At 35.8% G+C, this 20,718-nt stretch overlaps 1 protein-coding gene across 4 annotated transcripts in view; it reads right to left on the reverse strand.

Annotated features, from left to right (window-relative positions):
* LOC131663039 (solute carrier family 35 member F3) overlaps window positions 1-20,718 on the reverse strand; it is a 1,047,178-nt gene that overhangs the window by 283,857 nt on the left and 742,603 nt on the right. For all 4 annotated transcript variants that reach the window (XR_009301820.1, XM_058933093.1, XM_058933091.1 and 1 more), the window contains 2 exons: window positions 16,539-16,728; window positions 16,377-16,466 (listed from right to left, as the gene is read on the reverse strand). Coding sequence is in view for 3 of the 4 variants with exons in the window: in XM_058933093.1 (XP_058789076.1) it covers window positions 16,377-16,466; window positions 16,539-16,728 (280 nt within the window). In the remaining variant the exon portion in view is untranslated. The remainder of the gene's footprint in view (window positions 1-16,376; window positions 16,467-16,538; window positions 16,729-20,718) is intronic.

Here is a 20,718-nt window from a genome sequence, read left to right on the forward strand (position 1 = left end):
ACCTTTGTTTTCAATGCAGCGTTGACCGAGAAATTCGGAGGACAAGGCGAAACTTCGATGATTTTATCGGCAAGCTCAGAAAGTTTATCTATCGCCAACTCAGACTGTGATGCAAGGATAGCCTGGACGTTTTGCGGAAGACGTTGAAGCCAAAGCCGACGTAAGAGGTTATCCGGCACAATAGTTGTACCAGCAAAGGATTGGAGATGCCGAAGAAACTGGGAAGGCTTACGATCGCCTAGCTCCTCCGCACTGATGAGTTGGCGGACACGTTGTTCCTCAGACGCAGATAATCGTTCAATTATTTTTGTGCGTAAATATGTGTAGGGGTTTAATTGAGGAGGATTTTTAATAACATCCTCTACTTCCAATGCAATGCGAGCGTCTAATTGAGAAACAACGTAATGAAATTTTGTTACTTCATTAGTGATGTCAGAAAGCGTGAATTGAGAATCAGCTTGAACAAACCACAAGCTTGGTTTATCTGACCAAAACGGCGGCAATTTCACAGCGACACGATGTACTGCATGGCGTTGGTTGACGGTGTCAGCAATGACGCCTTGAGGCTGCGACTGCTGTTGTTCTTGTAGTTGCTGCTGCTGCGGCGGTGGTTCCTGCAGCACCATTTGTTGACGTAGTTCCTCGATCTGTCGTTGAAGCAGCTCGTTTTCCTCACGTAGAACTACAAGTTGACCCTCGTCGCGAAGCATCTTATGATGAGGCTATAATCTTCTACGATGGCGAAAAGGAAATTCACCAACAAAATACCACAATTCTCGCCAAGGCTTGAATTGTAACACAATTTTATTGTCGGGGTCACCAATATAGGAATAAATGGTTATTTGTTCGAGTATTTACTCCTATTAGTAATAAGTCAATTGGTTAATATCACAACGTCTATTTATTAAGAATACAATTGACAGACTGCCTATAGAAATGTTTTTTCATTAAACGAAATGAATGTTCGTTGCTATGCTCACACTTTTGTTTCTCAACCACGTTCGAATGTTGGTTCGAATGCTCGGTGCGCTCGCCACATCTGCAAGTCTTGCTTCTCTGTCTTCTGTTTCCGTCTCTCCTTAGGGTCTTGCAGCTTCGTCTTCTTGCTTTTCTTTTTCTTTCTTCTCTTCATTTCTTCTTTTTCCCAATACCTGCTTCCTCTCGTTTCATTACCTAACCTAAACCTTTCCCTTATTTGCAGGCCTTTTATTCTTCCCTCTCCTTGAATTTCCTTTAACCTATACCTTTACATTTCTTCTTTCAGCTCTTTCCACTCGTTTATTTATCTTGATTTTTCTAGTTTTTTTTTCTAGTTTTTTTTCATCTTTTTTCTTTAGCTCATCTCTTATTTCTTCCCAAAATTCTTCCCTCATTTCATCTCCCTCTTCCCTCTCTCTGTATATTTTACTTTTTTCCAGCCTTTCCTCTCTCTCCTCCTTCTTACCCTTTTTATCTTTTTCATTTCTTTCCCTTTTCTTTAATTCTCTCCATGCTTTTTTTTTTATTGAGCCATCCCTTTCTTCTCTTATTTTGTTTTCATACTTCATTGCTCTTTCTAATGCTGTTTCTTTCATTTCTTATCTTCCTGTTTCCCATCGTATTAGGTAACTTGGCGTGTTTCTATCTAATCCTAATACCCACTTTATGTATTTTAGTTGTAGTCTCTCTATTTCCTCATATCTCTTCCATCCCCAGATTTCTGCTCCATACATAATCACGCTTTTGGCCAGAGCATCGAACAGGATCATCCTTAGCTCCCAGTTTTCTCTAAATAGCTTTTCTCCTAGCCCCCATAACTTTCCGAGTCCCATATTTATTTTCCCTTCTACCTTCTTTATCTGCTTTTTATTTCCGTTATTTCTGCTTATCACATATCCTAAGTAGTTGTACTCTTTTATCATCTCCATCTTCTCACCTTCCCATTCGAATTCTTCTTCCTTACCCCTTCCTCCTCCTCTCCTGCATTTCATCATCTTTGATTTTCCTACATTTAACTCTAATCCCCTTTCTTCCAGGTATCTTTTTAATTTTTTCAGCATTGCTTACATTCCACTTTCACTCTTTGCCATCATCACTATATCATCTGCATACCCTAATGTCCATATTTTCTTCCTTCCTATCACTACCCCTCCTTCCTGCACCTACGTGATCTTCACTTCCAGGTCGGCGAAGGCAAGATTAAATAGCGTGGTGCTCAAAGGGCACCCTTGCCTTACGCCTTTGTAGGTCTCAAACTCCCCAATTATTTCTCCTCCAACTTTTACCTTACTCCCTGTTTTCTTGTATATTTCTTCTATTCTTTTCCTAATTTTTTTATTTATCCCTTTCTCTTTCATTGTTTCCCATATTTTCTTCCTCTTTATTTTATCAAAAGCGGCCTTCATGTCTGCAAAGAATACGAACAATTTTCCTCCTTCTTACCTCATTTCCTTCCCTATTATTGTTTTTAATATATATATTGCGTCAATTGTTCCTCTTTTCTTCCTAAATCCCATCTACGTATCGCTTAGCGTTTCTTTAGCTTCTAGTTCTTTTTCCAGCTTTTTCCTCAGTATTTCCGCATATATTTTATATCCCGTATCCATCAGCGTTATTCCTCTATAGTTTCCTACTTCTTCTTTCCTCCCTTTCTTATATATTGGTACTATTATTCCCTTCCTCCATTCTTCCGGATATCCTTCTCCGTTCCATATTCCGTTTAAGCATTTTATCATATCTTTTATCAAGTCTTCCGTGCCTTCCACCCACGCTTCATTTGCTATATCATCTTCTCCTGTCGCCTTTTACTTTTTCATTTTTCTTATTACCTCTTTTACTTCTCTTTCTTTGATTTCTTCACCTTCCTCTCCTTCGCTGTTTTCGGTTTCATCCCCTTTGATTTCTTCCTTTTCTTTCGCTCCCAATTGTTCCTTGAAGTGCTTTATCCATTCTTCTTTTCCTATATTTTCATCTAATCCAATTCTTTTTTCCTATTGCCATTCACTTTATCTAAGAATTTTCTTCTCGTCTTATCTTTTCTTATTTCTTCTGCCACTCTTTTCCCCTCATCTTCTTTTGCTTTTCTTATTTCCTCTCTGTATTCTCTCTTTGCTTCTAGGTATTTGCCTCTATCTCCTTCCCCTTTTCTTACCTTATTTAACTCTGCCATCACCCTATCCCTTTTTATCTTACATTCTTTTCTCCACCAGCTTTTTTTTTGATCCTTTTTTTTCCTTATCTTCTTTTTTACAACTGCGTTCTTCACGCTATTTTTTATATCTTTCCATTTTTCTGTTCCCTCTATTGCGTCTATCCATCTCTGATACTCCCTTATACCTTCTTCGCTCCAGTCGTCTATCACTCCTTCTTCCTCTTCTTTTCTTTCTTCCGCTATTTTGTCTCCCAATTCCACCTCTATTGGTAAGTGGTCCCACTTTACCTTCTCCTTTATTTGAACCTTTTTTATCGCCTCATCACCTTCCTCGTTACCTACTACATAGTCTATCGTTTACATTCCTCTCGCTCCTATATATGTTATTTCTCCCTCTTCATCTCCTTCTTTTCTCCCATTCGTTATCACTAAGCCCCTTTCTCCTAGTCATTTTATCATTTCTTCTCCCTCTACGTTTAACACTTTATCCTTGGCCTTTATTTCTTCTAGGTTTTCTTCTGTCTCCCATTCTCTCCCTTCGTTTCCTGTTCTTGCGTTGAAGTCTCCTCCTATAATTATTGTTTTTCCTCTGTTCTCCTCGATTTCTTCGCTTAGGTATTCATAGTTTTCCTTCTTCTCATGTTGCATATACACCGATGCTATCATGTATTCCCTCCCTCCAATCTTTATTTCTCCTACTATTACCTCACTTGTCCTTTCTTTCTTCCATTCAACCTTACTCATCCCTTTCCTCTCTCTTACCGCCATTATTCCTCCCGCTATTTCTCTCCCTCTTCTTCCTTCCCTTCTTGAGTCTCTCCTCTCTATGCTGTACACTTTCAGTTGTTTCTCCACACCAGTTCTTGCCCCTTGCCTCTTCGCCCAGGTTTCCGTTAGCCCTATTATATCGAATTCCCTAAGATATTCCCAGTCGTCTTCCTCCATGCTCCTCACCCCCGCCACTTTCCAGAATAGTATTTTTATTGCCTTTCTTCCCTCTCTTTCCCTTCCCTCCTCTCTCTCTCTTTTATCCCTATTATTTTCGAACCCCTTCCGCCCCCTTTCCTACTATTTTTTCCTCTCTCTCGCTCCACCACCATTCTTCTTACTCTGACTTCATCCCGTTATGCCACATCTTTACCTCTTTACCTTTACTTTTTATTTCTTTTGCTTTCCTTCTTACTTCCTCTCTTATCCTTCTCTGCTTCCCCGTCCAGTCCTGATCTATGTATATCTTTTTCTGTGCCAGATTCTTTTTCTTCTTCATAATTCCTTCTTTTTGTTCCCATGAAGCGCATCTAATTTGCCATATGTTTTTTCTTCTTTCTCTCCGATCATCCCTCTCCGCTGTCCCTCCTATTCTTCTCAGATTCACTATCTCTTCTTTCATTTCTTGTACCTCCCTTAACCAGACCTCTGCCTCTCTCTTCTTTTCCCATCTTAACTCACCCTTTAAGTCTGTCACTATTATATTGTTTATCCTACTTTCTCTATCCATTTTTTCTCTCATATGCTCTAATTCTTCCTTATTGCCTACTTCTGTTCCTCTTTGCTTCTTGTTTCCTCCTTCTATGCTTTCTTTTAGTTTCACGCACTTCTCTTCCAACTACTCCATCCTCTCTCCCCATTTTTCCTGCAGTTTCTTTTCTCTACGTTCTGCTTTTTCCCTTTCTTCTTTCGTCTCTTTCTTTCTTTCATCTCTCTCTCTTGTTCTTTCCTAACTTTTCCTATTTCCTTCTCCCATCTTTCTTCTCTTCTTTTCCCCTCTGCCTCCATTCTTTCCATTTTTCCCATTATTTCTTTAAACATTTCTGTCCATTCTTTCCTTTCCTCCTCCCGTACCTCTCTTAATTCCCTTATATCTGTCCGTACCTTTTCCATTATATCTTCTGCACCACTACTTTGTCCCACTTCTCTTATCGTGTTGTCCAATCCTTCTCCCCCCTCCCCTTCCATCTCGCTTCCCTCGCTCTCACTCTTGTATCTCTTTGCCTCTCTCATTTCTCCTCTATTATTCTCCCTCAGCCCCTCTCCGCTCTCTCTCCCCCTCACCACCTTTACTCTTTTCTTCTTTTCCTCCTCTGGGCCTTTTTTATCCAACCTTCCACCTTTATCTCTTAATTTTTCTGTCTTACCTTTTCTGTCTCTGCCTTTACTTCTTACCGCCCCTACTCTCTGCCTGCCTTTCCCGCTTCCTGATTTTCTCTCTTAACCTCAACTTTTATTTTTTCTTTATTCCTCTCTCTCTGCCTTTTCCTGCTCTTCTCCAGGCCTCTCTCTCTCTCTCTCTTCTCCACTCCGCCTTCGCCTCCACGCTCTTTTCACCTCTATTTCTCTCCTCAAAAACTTTTCCTCTTTAACTTTCTCACCAAAACTCGCACTCACATCCAAGACACGTCCACACTCCCCTCGAGTGAGATCTAACCTCGTATTCTGAATTATATTTGCTGCATTTATTATTAAAATAATGAAATATTTATTCCACTTATAATTAGAATATTATTCATTTTCATCTAATGTAGCGTATACATAAAGTCAGTAAGTAACTCAATATTTTACCAACTAAACATCTGTTATATTTACTTTGATAAAACCTGGCACAAAACAGAACTAGTTTAATATTCCAAAACAATTTATAAGCGATAGTACCATAACGTACTGGATCTGCCACCTGAATGGATCCTATATTTTATTGCATAAAAATTTTTATCACTAATTTTTTCTCAATTAATAAAATAGCTCAATCTACTTTGTTTAATGAAATATAACATATAACATCAACGATTAATTAATATTCAAAAATATAGCAATGTTACTAACCTATGCTATTTTATTTTTCAAGAAATTACTTTAATTTCAAAAACAATTATCACCTAATAATTATTAATTACCTTTACATCAAAATTAATTATTTGAATAACTTAAAATGCAATAGAAATTAGATAATTGAACATACCACTTGAAGGAATAGAGAGCTCTAAGGCCGTCGCCACATATGCGCATACGCGAGCGTACGAGGGCGTACAAACGCGTACAAATTGCTAAAAATTTTGATAGTGCCAACAACAGAAAGTTACTACTATTCATCACATGCCCCAAACAAACACACTTACTCCCGGAACAAACGTATCATAACGCTATATTATTGAAGGTTATGATACGTTTGTTCCGGGAGTGTGTTCGTTTGGGGCATGCGAGGAATAGGAGTAACTTTCTGTTGTTGGCACTATCAAAATTTTTAGTGATTTGTACGCGTTTGTACGCTCTCGTACGCGCGCCTATGCGCATATGTGGCGAGGGCCTTTGTGCTATACTCTTCAACGAATTTTCAATATTCAATAAATCTTCTAAGTAGAGAATTCAAGACATAATAAACTATTAAGCTATTAACTATCGGAATAAACAACATACAATGTATTAAAAGTGAACACCAGAAAAATAAAAAACTATAAAAGATCCCAAAATTAATTACACCATTTAGTAGTGCGTCAAATAATAAACCTGAAATTTCGTTATAATTTGTTTGTGGGACATTATTTGATACTTCAAATATTTAAAATTAGTTAGAGTGTTGTGCAGGTAAATACATTTACGCCCTAACCGTCAAACCTCAAACCACTTAGTTTTTGAGTCGGCTATACTTGGAGCACTAATAGATAGAAATACCATGATGAGAAACATACCTCGATAGAACGAGCACCAGCCAGGGTAATAAATTAATAATATACATATTATTAATATAATTATATTATAAGATATTAATAATATATATATAAATAATATATACAGGGTGTCTCAGACCACCCGTCCACCCCCCCAAAGTGTGCCGAAAAAGTTTTTTTTTCAAAAATTGATAACGCAATTATATATAAATCGAGTAAGCTCTATCGATTGGACGTAAAATCAACTTCCGGTTCCAACCGGAAATGGCCTATTCAGACCGGAAGTGCATGAAAATCCATTTTTTTAAATAGAACACGCATACTTTTTTTCAGATTCAGATTCTACGGTAAAAAATACGAAAATTTCACAAGAAGAATTTTTTGAAAAAAGTTAATATTTAACCTCTAATTGACGTCTGAAGTCTGTAATCCACCAGTTCGTACTCAAGCTGCGAATATGCACGTTTTAACAGTGGAATAGGATAATGTGGCTCCTCTAAGAGGTTTTCGGGGTCGCTGAGTCCGAATCCAAGGTGAGTTTGATCTTATCAGGTCATTTTGAGGTCAATTCAAGGTCATTTAGAGGTAAAACAAAAAAAAATTAGATTTATCAAGAATGAAGTACTTTTAAAATTTTAGCCTTAATATTACAAAAATATGAATCTCGTCGTTTTTTCATTTATGCTTGTTATTATTAATCTATGTATTTACATAGCGTACTTTTATGAAATTAGGGGAAATGAAATTCTAAAATAAATTATTTTTGCGAGATAAAAATCTTTATTCTCAAAACATAATAGATTTCGTTGCAGTAGCAACATTTGTTTATAATAACATAAATAATGATAATTTGTTTTCTTAGAACCTAATGATAATTTTTATAACATAATTAGATTTTATCTTCTATTGTTCTGTAAATAAAATTTTTTTATGAATAACGCTGAAATAACTGTGCGAAAATAGACGGTGAAGATTTGACAAAAACTTTAATGTTCAAAATGCGCTCCGCCTTGAAAAATACATGCTTGAACTCTTCTTTGGAAATTATCAACAGCTCTTCTAATTTCTGCTGCCTGCAGCGACCGAATTGCATCCGTGGTTCTGCCAATCATATTGGCTCTCGTTGTCGGACGTTCTTGGTAAATTATGTCCTTTACTCTTCCCCACAAATAGTAATCCAGGACAGTCAGATCTGAGGTTCGAGGTGGATAATTGACAGGACCAAACCTTCCAATCCACCTATTGGGGAACATACGATTCAAACTATTTCGGCAGATATGTGCCGTATGTGCAGGACATGCATCTTGCTGAAACCACATGTCATGCCGTAACTGCAGCGGGAGGTTTTCCAAGAGAACAGGTAACTCATTTTCAATGAGATTCACGTATCTGACTGTTCTGGATTACTATTTGTGGGGAAGAGTAAAGGACATAATTTACCAAGAACGTCCGACAACGAGAGCCAATATGATTAGCCAGAAATTAGAAGAGCTGTTGATAATTTCCAAAGAAGAGTTTAAGCATGTATTTTTCAAGGCGGAGCGCATTTTGAACATTAAAGTTTTTGTCAAATCTTCACCGTCTATTTTTGCACAGTTATTTCAGCGTTATTCATAAAAAAATTTTATTTACAGAACAATAGAAGATAAAATATAATTATGTTATAAAAATTATCATTAGGTTCTAAGAAAACAAATTATCATTATTTATGTTATTATAAACAAATGTTGCTACTGCAACGAAATCTATTATGTTTTGAGAATAAAGATTTTTATCTCGCTAAACTAATTTATTTTAGAATTTCATTTCCCCTAATTTCATGAAAGTACGCTATGTAAATACATAGATTAATAATAACAAGCATAAATGAAAAAACGACGATATTCATATTTTTGTAATATTAAGGCTAAAATTTTAAAAGTACTTCATTCTTGATAAATCTAATTTTTTTTTTGTTTTACCTCTAAATGACCTTGAATTGACCTCAAAATGACCTGATCAGATCAAACTCACCTTGGATTCGGACTCAGCGACCCCGAAAACCCCTTAGAGGAACCACATTATCCTATTCCACTGTTAAAACGTGCATATTCGCAGCTTGAGTACGAACTGGTGGATTACAGACTTCAGACATCAATTAGAGGTCAAATATCAACTTTTTTCAAAAAATTCTTCTTGTGAAATTTTCGTATTTTTTACCGTAGAATCTGAATCTGAAAAAAAGTATGCATGTTCTATTTAAAAAAATGGATTTTCATGCACTTCCGGTCTGAATAGGCCATTTTCGGTTGGAACCGGAAGTTGATTTTACGTCCAATCGATAGAGTGTACTCGATTTATATACAGGTGTCAAATAAGTAACGGAACAAGGCTGTAGCTTTTTAGGTACAGATTATTAGACCAAGGTCAAGGTCATTCCTTTAGTAACTTTCAACGCGGAATCCGATGGTGACCTTGGATTTGACCTTAAGATTGACCTTCAAGGTTATTTCAAGGTCAACTTTGTTTTTTTAAATGGGAACCCCTATTTTTGACAACGGCAATCGAAAGAGCGGAAAATTTTACGTCCAAATATGTACTCAGGTTGAAGGTCAATGATGAACTTGAAGTTAAGTTCAAGGTCATTGTAATTTCATGACTGCCTGATCTGCTGTAAAGCTTACACCATACTGGAAAAGCTCATTCCTTTAGTAGCCTTCAACGACGAATCCGTCGGTGACTTTCGGTTTGATCTTGAGCTTCACCTTCAAGGTTATTTCAGGGTTAACTTTTTCACATTTAGCGTTACCCAGGAAGAACGACGTGATTTTTTTATCTTCTTTGTCACACTTAAGTTTCGCAAATAATAAAAATATTGCAGTAATCTTTATTATTTGAATATCGTTAGAATGTAAATTGTTTCAAAAAGTATTGATCATTTGCGCTTCATAATTTTGACACTTTTTCTTTTTAGAGAGAAACAAAAATTTAAAAAGACTAAAATATATTTTTTTATTTTGTATTTTTCAGTGTACTTATTTAATACATTATATGGCACAATAAAATTTGTTACTTTTGAATATTTCAATTATAATTTAACTGGTTTTGCATTGTTTGTATCTCTCTTAAATAAATACAATACGATAATTTTATTTTCTTCCTGAAGCTTTTTACATTTTCTGGTTTCATTTCCTTGAAAAATCATGGCATATAATCAACTTTCTAAGCAGGAAAGAGTGGTTGGGGAGATCGTATGCGAACTTTAGATGAGGTTCGGATCTTATTCAATGAAACCTTCCGTAATGGAGACGGTTTAACGCCAATATCGAAATCGACAGTCTCTAGAACTGTTCAACGCTTTAATGAACATGGCAGTATTGAAGATGCTGAAAGACCCGGTCGTCCAAAGTCTGCTACTGCTGAAGAAAAACAAATAGAAATTTCACAAGCTTTCATTGAAAATCCACATCATACATTGCGTAAAGCAGCTGCTGAGTACGAAATATCTCATGAATCAGTGCGATGTATACTAAAATTTGTACAATTTCACCGCTTTAAGATTCGTTTAGTACAAGAACTTAATGAAGATGATCCAGATCACCGAGTTGAATTCTGTGAATTCATGATGACTAGAATTGACGAAGATCCTAATTTTTTGTATAATATTGTTTTTTCTGACGTTTTTTAAATGATACGTTGATAGGACCATTTTTCATCGAAGGCAATCTCACTGCAGTAAGATATGAAGAGCTTTTTAGGAATGAAATTGTACCAAGAATAAGAGAAGTAGCGGGTGATAATTTTGATGAAAAATGGTTTCAACAGGATGGAGCTGCGCCTCACTTTGGAAGGAACGTTAGAGAATACCTGGACAATCAATTCCCAGCTAAATGGATTGGAAGAAGGGGTAGAATTGAGTGGCCGGCTAGATCGCCTTATATGACGCCTCTGGATTACTTTCTTTGGGGTTACTTAAAAAGTAAAGTTTACGCAACACAACCACAAACTTTAGAAGAACTGCGAAATAGGATTTTACGGGAAGCTGCTGTCATAGATAGGGAAATGATTCGCAGAGCTGTCACTGCTTTCTATGATCGCATAGCTGCTTGCCAAGAAGTTGGTGGTAGGCAATTTGAACATATGAAGTAGATTTCAGCAAAACGTGAGAGGTAAGGGGACTCACGGTAATCAAGCACCCCATCGTGAGAGGCAAGGGGACTCACGCTAATCAAGCACCCCATCGTGAGAGGCAAGGGGACTCACGGTAATCAAGCACCCCAAAGGGAACATATTTTACTACGTCCACGTCGTTGTTCCTGGGTAACGCTAAATGTAAAAAAGTTGACCTTGAAATAATCTTCAAGGTCAAGCTCAAGGTCAAATCCAAGATCACCATCGGATTCCTCGTTGACGGCTACTACAGGAATGAGCTTGTGCTTTTTCGGAAAACTAGTATGGTGTAAACTTTACAGAAGGTCAGGCAGTTATGAAGTTTCAATGACCTTGAACTTAACTTCAAGTTCATCATTGACCTTCAACCTGAGTACATATTTGGACGTAAAATTTTCCGCTCTTTCGATTGCCGTTGTCAAAAATAGGGGTTCCCATTTAAAAAAACAAAGTTGACCTTGAAATAACCTTGAAGGTCAATCTCAAGGTCAAATCCAAGGTCATCATCGGATTCCGCGTTGAAAGTTACTAAAGGAATGACCTTGACCTTGGTCTAATAATCTGTACCTAAAAAGCTACAGCCTTGTTCCGTTACTTATTTGACACCTTGTATAATTGCGTTATCAATTTTTGAAAAAAAAAAACTTTTTCGGCACACTTTGGGGGGTGGACGGGTGGTCTGAGACACCCTGTATATTCGAAAATTTCGAATGTTATATACAGGTTTACGGATACACGAAGATTAAGAGATTCATTGCTGATTTTTCATGGTACGAGTATAATGGTATTACTGATTAAAGTATTACATATGATTTCGATGTATTTTTTTACGTAGAATACGATGAAGCAATCGGTTTTATCTTAGGATTACTCTAGAAAGTGCAAGAGGCGAAAAACGGAATTGTTCAGTGGTTTTTCGTCTCTAGTGCTTTCTAAATAGGTCCCATGATAAAACAGCTAGCGCCATCGTATTCCACGCAAAAAAATACACCGAAAACATGTATCGCAACTTTGAAAATAACTTTTGTGTGTCCTTCAAATTGAGATAAGTATAAATGTGGAATGTATACACCGTGAGTCGAACCGATCGGACTTACTTGCTGAATTTTTCAGGGGTTGCCAACAATTATTTCTCAAAATAAAATACATGTTTTCGATGTCGTTTTTTGCGTAAAATATGACGGTGCTATTACAATAGTTTCATCAAAGATGTAACCTAAAAAGTGCTAGGACCAAAAAACGAATTTATTGAAAATTTGAGTATGGCGCCAACGAAAATACGGTTTGGACATTATTTCTTTTTATTGTTTACAAGAAACGAAGATTTTGATGATACATCCAGCCGTGAAGCTCCCTCCAAAAAAAGATGCAGCGATTTAAAAATTAAAAACAGATTTTTAGGTTATAAGGACTATACCTACGACCTTGAAAAAAATTTACAGATAACTAGGCTGCCCACAGAAGATATTGCCGTAAATCCGGTGTCGATAACTATTTTAATTTTGGAGAAAAAAAATAAAAACGAAAATTACCGTTTTTTAACTATATAATGGCTTAGGAGTGGTCTTGGAAGGTCTGGTTGACGGTAATCTTCATCTTTTTTTATGTAGAATAGACTATGATGGTAAACGTCTTGTTAGCACTACCGTCTCAATCACGCGGCTACCTGCGAGGGCAGCACGTACTGGTTGGGGAAAATAGAAAAAGGGAACTCGGTATGAGACGGGACGGAACGAGCGCGAATATAAAAGAATCAGTCAAGGACTAGCAATCCGAGCATCCCGCTGCAGATATTAACGATACAGGTGTTCCCGAGTTTTTCCGAGAGTGCTGAAGCGAGTCAGCTGTGTTATTCAGACGTTAACCAAAAGTTGTACTGTCGTCGCTACTGTTATAAGTATGTGCGAGTGTGTGTGGGTGCAGAGTTTCGCCATCGAGGGCGAAACCGTGTGTGAATCGCTTCCTTCAAAAGGACTGATAAACGAACTTGTCTCCTTCCCCCTCTAGTAGTGCGACCGATACAAAGGTAAGCTGGCCAGCTTTATATCGTGACTTTTTACATATGACTGCGTGGAACTAATTACTAATCTCTCGTACTAGGTAAAAATCGGTAGCGTGCATGTGCTAACTCTGCGAACAAAGAGCTGCGAACGCTCCGGCGGTGTATGTTATTGTCGCGCGCGCGCTTCGTAAACATAAATACGCGGGCCAAGTATATTGTACAGTATAGGTAAATAAACTAACTCGCATGTGATTCAAATTATAATTTCTCTGTTGTCATTTCTAGCTAGTAGTAAGTTGGTTGACTGACTCCCGTCCTCTCCTGCTCTCCGATTAATGAATTTGAATATTTCGATATCACCGCGCGCATCTCGATACGATTGCGCGTCGAACGAATTATCGGAATAAAAACGAAGCATTCACTCCGTTACAAGACTTTCCGATCCCGGATTAGGGGAATTTGACTCTCTTAACGAGGGGGGGGGGGGTATCCTTTTAGAATATCGACTTGGAATTTTTGCTAAACAAGATAAGAGGTCTGTCCGGAAAGTATCGGGCCTACGTTTATATATTCGCGCCATAGTGTTTGAGCGACCTCTACCGGACAGAAACGTGAACAGTAAAGCCTCACGAATCTATTGGTTACTTACTGACACCTGCCGGACGTATAGTTCATGCGCAACGTGTCTTCGTTTACAGTGCCTTTTTCGCGTTCGTCGGATATGATATTGTCGGATTTGATATTGTCAAAAATGACTGAAAAACAAGATCAACGAATTTGCATCAAATTTTGCTTTCAACTCGGAAAAACAAGTTCGGAAACTATTGAAATGATGCAAAAGGCCTTTGGAAGGGAGTGTATGAGCAAAACACAAAGAAAAGAGTGGTATAAACGGTTCAAGGGTTGTCGCACTTCTGTCGACAGTGATTTTCGTTCCGGCCGACCTTCGACGACAAAAACCGCAGATAATATTAAGCGGGTGCGACTTACAATCGAACAAGATCGTCGTATGACTGTGCGAGAACTAGAAGAAGACCTTGGGATACCAAAAACTATTATTTCAGAAATTTTAACCGAAAATTTAGGAATGAAACGCGTGTGTGCGAAATTTATCCCAAAATTGCTCACAGCAGAGCAGAAGAACATTCGTTTAGAAATCGCTCTGGACAATCTGGAAATGGTCAATAATTATGATAATGTGCTTAGAAAAGTTATTACAGGTGATGAATCATGGGTTTATGGTTATGATCCTGAAACAAAACAACAATCTTCACAGTGGAAGCGTTCTGAATCGCAAAGACCAAAAAAAGCACGTCAAAGTCGGAGCAATGTTAAGACAATGTTGATTGTTTTTTTCGATTGTGAAGTGTTGTACATCACGAATATGCACCAACAGGTCAAACAATCAATAAAGAATACTACGTTCAAATTTTAAAACGTTTGCGTGATGCAGTAAGAAAAAAACGACCGCACTTTTGGGAAAGTGGTGACTGGCTTCTCCATCATGATAATGCGCCAGCGCATTCATCGAATCTTGTGAAGCAGTTTTTGAGCAAACATAATATCGCATTGCTTCGATAACCTCCATACAGTCCCGACATAGCCTCTTATGAATTTTGGCTGTTTCCAAAACTAAAAAAACCACTCAAAGGACACCGATTCGATGACAAAACAACGATTAAAAACAATGCGACGAGTGTACTTAAGGCTATCCCTAAAAGTGAATTCCAGGACTGTTTTGAAAAGTGGAAACATCGATGGAACCGTGTTATTCAATGAAGTGGGGATTACTTTGAAGGATGCCACCCACCAGATGATAAAAACTAACTCTAGCACGAAAATATAAAGATAGGCCGGACAGACCTCGTATTTTCATTTCTTATAAGACCGTTAAAGTTTCGTCTGAAAGAATTGTTAAAGAGATTTTGATTTATAACTAGATGGGTAGTTTTCTTTTTATTCAAAGACCAACAGCAGTGTGAAATCATTTTTTCATTCCATTTTCTTTGGTAATGTTGTTATTTTAATAGAAATTTTAATGAAAACTTTTATCCATTTCTTTGCTGTATGTTCCTACATTTTTTGGCCATTTATATTTCAAATTTATATTTGAATTAATATTTCAAATGTGAAGTCAGAAAATGTAGTTTTAAATTCTTCAAGCATTTCATTTTTTCATAAATCTTTAATATTGTAGATACAATTATTTTACAACTATGATAACGACTATTTCCTAGGAATTTCTCGACATCTTTGAAACTAACTCAAGTTTCCTAAGTTCTAATTTCTATTGGTTTCAAAGAAGGAAAGAATTAGAAGCATTGGTTAACCAAATTGGTTTACCAACAGCATTTTTTACATTAAGTGCAGCAGATTTATGTAACCAGATTTAGGTCGTCTCATGGGTTGTAATTTTTAAAAAGAAGATTCGCTTACTGAAAAAGTAATAGCAATGTAGTGACAAAAGTTATTGTTGAAAGATCACGAATTATTGGGGATTATTTTACTTCTCATGCAACAAAGTTTATTGAAGATGTACTATTTAAACGATATAGTGTCGTTGACTATTGATTTCGATATAAATTTCAGCACCGGGGTTCATATTCTGTACATGGAAAGCTTTGAATTTTGAAAACCCTGAATCCGAAAACTTTTGACTCTTTATTTGAAGAATTACTAATGAATGCAAAACGTTTTAATGATGAGCTAGTGACCGTTTTTAATCCACTATCGCCAGTATCATTACACCCAATCCCTCGCTAATTCGTTCTACCGACGTTGAAATCAATAGTAAACAGAATATTTTAGAATTATTAAATCGATTTCAAAGGAATACTCAAGAAGTTGCAGCAAGAATCAAAATTATAAAAAAATAAAAGAAGTCACTAGTTTTATATGCCAGAAAGAAATGATGACAAACTTAATCAATACAATTCATTTGTTGCTTAAACATGAAGAGCTAACACTAGTTTTGAAATAACAATATCAGAATGTGCTGTTGTTAATTACATCACTAAATATGCTTCTGAATAGGAACCTGCATAGAAAAGTTTAGATGAGATGTTTATAAAAATTGTATAGTCTTGAGATACTAGGGAACAAGTACAATATATATATATATATACGAATTTAATGATAAAAATTATCGGTGAGCAAGATATAAGTGCTTGTGAAACATATCATATACCTTTAGGAATTTTTATTATATCGTGCTATCAGAACTTTCAAAGTACTTATTATAAAAATGGAAGATTATGTAACTGTATGTAAAAATGATGACGACAATAACAGTACTTTTCCTACATCAATCAAATTAGTGTAGGAAGATTATTTGAATATAAATGAAATTACTAAATATATATAGCGATAAATTTGCAGTTATCGATGTAGTTATATTTTTTAACTATATCTTTTAATCAAGTTAGTTACTTACCAGCCGATACAGGTACTGCTGTTATTAATCCTAAAGTTATGAAAAGATTATAGGTTACAGCAATACTGAAATTTCCAAGCATGTTTGCAACTAAAAAAAACATTGTTAATCTATATATTTCAAAAATATAAAAAATTATCCTTATATTTAAAAATTACTAACCAAGATGTAAAATACTTGCTATGAATAGTATAGCCCAAGGAAACTTCATCCAAAGTATGTACTCTACTCCTGAAAAGTATAAAACTAGCCATATTGGCCATAGTAAAGCTGCATTACATATTCCAATCATGGAAAAAAATAAAGATATCTGTCCAAAATTCGCATCTCCTATCACTTTTTTGAATAAAACCTGAAATTTCAACAGTGCAACAATTAATTTATTCATAAAAAATTAAATTTTAATTGTTATTAACTTTTATCTAAAAAGTTCTTTAATAGCATAATTTAACAATTTGAAAAAATAAACTTCATATCTTAATTAAAAGCAAAATAACAATTTTGTTTTGCAAAAAATCGAGACGCTTTCAATTCGTTCATAGTTTTACCGTCGAACTTCCGTATACTCTATTTTAAACGATTCCATTATTTCTTCTATAATGTGCACATATACGAGTATATTTAAATCATATTTATCATCTCAATGCTAGGTTAACCGCCGTTTTTTGCTTTCATTAGTTTCTGGGTGTAACAGGATGCTATGAACTCACATCAGCAAAACATGTTCTGTGTAGAAGCGGTAACGATATGAGTGAGAATTCTACTCGTTATATCTCTCTCTAGCCAAACAAATATTATATCTACATACTTAAATACGTATTTCAACAGCAAAAAGAGATAAGTACAAGAGAGCACAGTAAAGGATCAGACAATTACTGATCAGCGTTGAAAAAATAGAATGAGAGAGAAAAAGAGCGCGTATATTAATTAGTTTTCAGTTTCCAGTGCCATTCGTGACTAAGGAGAGATAGTAGAAAGCTTTTCTGCGTCGCACAACTTATTCAAGTAAGATCTAAGCCATGAGATTGAGCTGAATACATAAGCTTTTTACTGATGTTTGTATAATTTCTATTTTGCCGTCTTTTATTTTTTTTGCGAAAAAACCTGTTCTGTTTGCCATCACGAAGTACGCATTAGTGACACTGATGACCATTCTGCAATATAGCAGCATTAAGTCTGTCTAGTACTAAGTAAAGTTTAAATATATCGTACGTGTTTGCATAATCGACTCCTGCACTGATTTCTGCCTGTATCCAGGCAGTCGAGAGGCGAATACTTGTGAACAAAAGTAAGACTAGAGATTAATTGATCCAAGACGACGGTGCATTCGTTAAAAATATCAGCCCGAGTTGTTCTCTTCCTCTTTATGTGTGTCTCTATTTGCTTCGACTACCTCTTTTTTTGCATCGGCACCTTGCTTTCATTATTTTCTCTCACGTCTGAACCTCACTCAGTTTCTTAGAAACAACCATTATGACTCTTAATTTCAATACTCATAATTTTCGCGATTTCTGGTCTTAAGAAATACGCCACTGTCCGCGAGCCCATCGATTAGGCCATTCACTTAGGCATATCTGTTATTAGCGGGTCGGGTTTCATACAACTCTAGAATTTCATTAGCATTATTTCTTTCGTATTCATTTTATAACGTTGCGAAATGCATTTCTAATGCTTATTGGTCTAATATTTTCGGTTTCTCTATTATAACAATAACAGCCAACAACATTCACAACGAGTTAAAAAAAAACCAACATACTGCTATGTCGTATATGAGACGTCTGAGTAAAAGCAGAAAGAAATACACAGAGGCCAAAACTGTCTTTCAAATGGAAATTGGCGCCGCAGGACCTGAAAACCCGAGCTGAATCAAGGAAAAATCAACAAAATCTATTTGAAATACATATTTGGTTGAACACAAATTCATTGTCACATTTTCGAAACTCAAAATGACAGATTCAATATAGCATCGCAGGATGTAGAAAACCGAGCTATATCGAGGAAAAATCAATAAAATCTATATGAAATACATATTTGGGGGTAATTTGATCAAATACCCAGGCACACGAAAAAAAAGTGGACTGTTCCAAAGATGGCACTTATATACCCTTGTTTTTTGGTGCGCTGAATTTTAATCCACCGTCAGAATTGGCCCTATACCCATCAGTTACTCGTAATCGGGGTAAAGTACCCCTAAAATTCAGAAAATCCCTTCTAAACTTGGATTTTTCCGTTTATAACACATTTTCATAGATAAGTTGGACTCCAGCGTAATATTTACAACTACAGATCTGTATTTTAATGGGCTGAAGTTGAATTTTGGGGTGTCAGAGCTATGCAACCCCCTAAATCTTCAAAAAACCACCCCTAATACGGAAAAATTCTTGTCATGACAAAAAATTGCGGGGATTAACGGAATCGGAATATCCGGTGCCAAGCTTAGAGAATAAAGTTGCACGTACACTCACGTGCTGAGCATATTTTATAGGTTTTTGAATTTCACAATGGTATCAGAGTATCAAATGCTGAATGAAAAGAGTAAAGTTGTACGTACTCTCAGTGGCAGAACAGGATTTTAAAATTTTCGAAACTTGCAACTCCATCAGTCTGAAAAAAAATTGTCCCTTCATCCTTATCACAATGTAGAAATTTTAATTCGGAAGAAAAAGAGTTTCCTCTGTAAAGTAACGGTAAGAAAAATTTTGATAGTCAAAAAATTACTCTGCATCTGCAGGAACTGATTCTATACGAATATAAAATAGCCGTAAACTTATTTTAGAAATTCGTCACTTTCTTCGTTTGTACCGAACCCTCGTCTCTTCAAATGATCTGTATAGTGGATTTCTTTTTCTCTTCTTTCCTTTGGTTTCAGTATCCCTCTTAACATCCAATCGAAATTTGCCATCATATTTATGTCCCATCTTCCTTGGTATTTACGTTTCATTTTCAGTATATCCTGATGAAATCGTTCACCTTGTCCTTCATTGTAGTCCCCGAGATTTGCGAGAAAATAGTCCAGATGAGAATGCAGAAAATGTAATTTTAAATTCATCAAACAACCCAATTTCTGGTAATTCTCCTGCAGTTTATTAACTAGCATCTGATATTGATCACTTTTTTGATTTCCCAGGAAGTTTTGTGCTAGTGCTTTGAAGCTGATCCATGCTTTCTTCTCAGTATCGTTCATTTTCGTAACAAAGTACTAATCTGCAAATAAGGTTCGAACTTGTGGTACGTCGAAGATTCCGTCTTTTAACTTCGCATCGCTCTTTTCCGGAAATTTCGTTCCCAAGTATGCGAAACAGTCACCATCTTTGTTTAGAGCTTTGACAAACTGCATTTCTGCATTATTTCAAATGATGTAAGAATTTTTGTTTTTCACAAGAAATTATTCATATAATTAAAAAAAAATTGGAATAATAAGTGATATTTGAATGTTTGCCAATTGAATTTATTTTTGCTGGTTTGAATAATAATAACATTTAGTTATGAAACAGTGAGTTCTTTTTTCATACAAGCATTTATTGATTATTCAAATATAACTTAAATTAGATATTTCAAAATAACGTTGATTATTTTAAGTTATAGCTTTTATCAAGTTAGTTAAACATTTTAGCCAATATCATATAAAAGACATAAAAATAAATAAAATATCAAAAATTTAATTATTGATGACACTGATGGTAGAACTAATATAATAATAGGAAAATCATCAAATAGCTGTCCAAATATAAAATAACTTTTTTAACCTTTGATTCTTAAACTATGTCAACTAACCGATCAGAGAAATATGCTTATCCACTCGGTCGGACGGGCCACGTAGTGTAAGAAATCTAAATTTATACAATGTTATTTTCAGACAAATTTCCAGAGTAAAATTTATTTCACGAAACGGTTCCAATGTTGATGCTCAACAAATTGTCAATTTCTCCTCGATCACAGAGGTGTGGAAGTTTGTTTAAATACTGCGTTTTCATTAAAAAATTGGTTTTTTCCCAATATCTCAACCGGTTATGAATTTAGATAAAAATAATTCAAACTCTTTTTCTACTGAAAATCCATATCGAATGAAAGGTCGCTCATCAAAATCGGTAAATAAGATAATAAGTTATTAACAAAAAACCATCAAAAATAACATGTTTTTCAATAAGCATACGCTAGTTGACCTCAAAAGCATGTTAATTATTAATATTTTTGTTTGCTACTCCTTCAAAAAAAATGTTGAAATGGAATGGTAACGCGCTGCGATTTTTCGAAAAAAAAATCGTAACTACATTCCTAATAAAGCTACAGAGTCCATTGTGGGCTTAAACTATAATTTGGATGATCTATATTTAAAAAAATA

This window comes from Phymastichus coffea, unplaced genomic scaffold (assembly GCF_024137745.1).
Source record: "Phymastichus coffea isolate CEN01 unplaced genomic scaffold, Cenicafe_Pcof_1.1 PCOF00030, whole genome shotgun sequence".
Lineage (NCBI taxonomy): Eukaryota > Metazoa > Arthropoda > Insecta > Hymenoptera > Eulophidae > Phymastichus > Phymastichus coffea.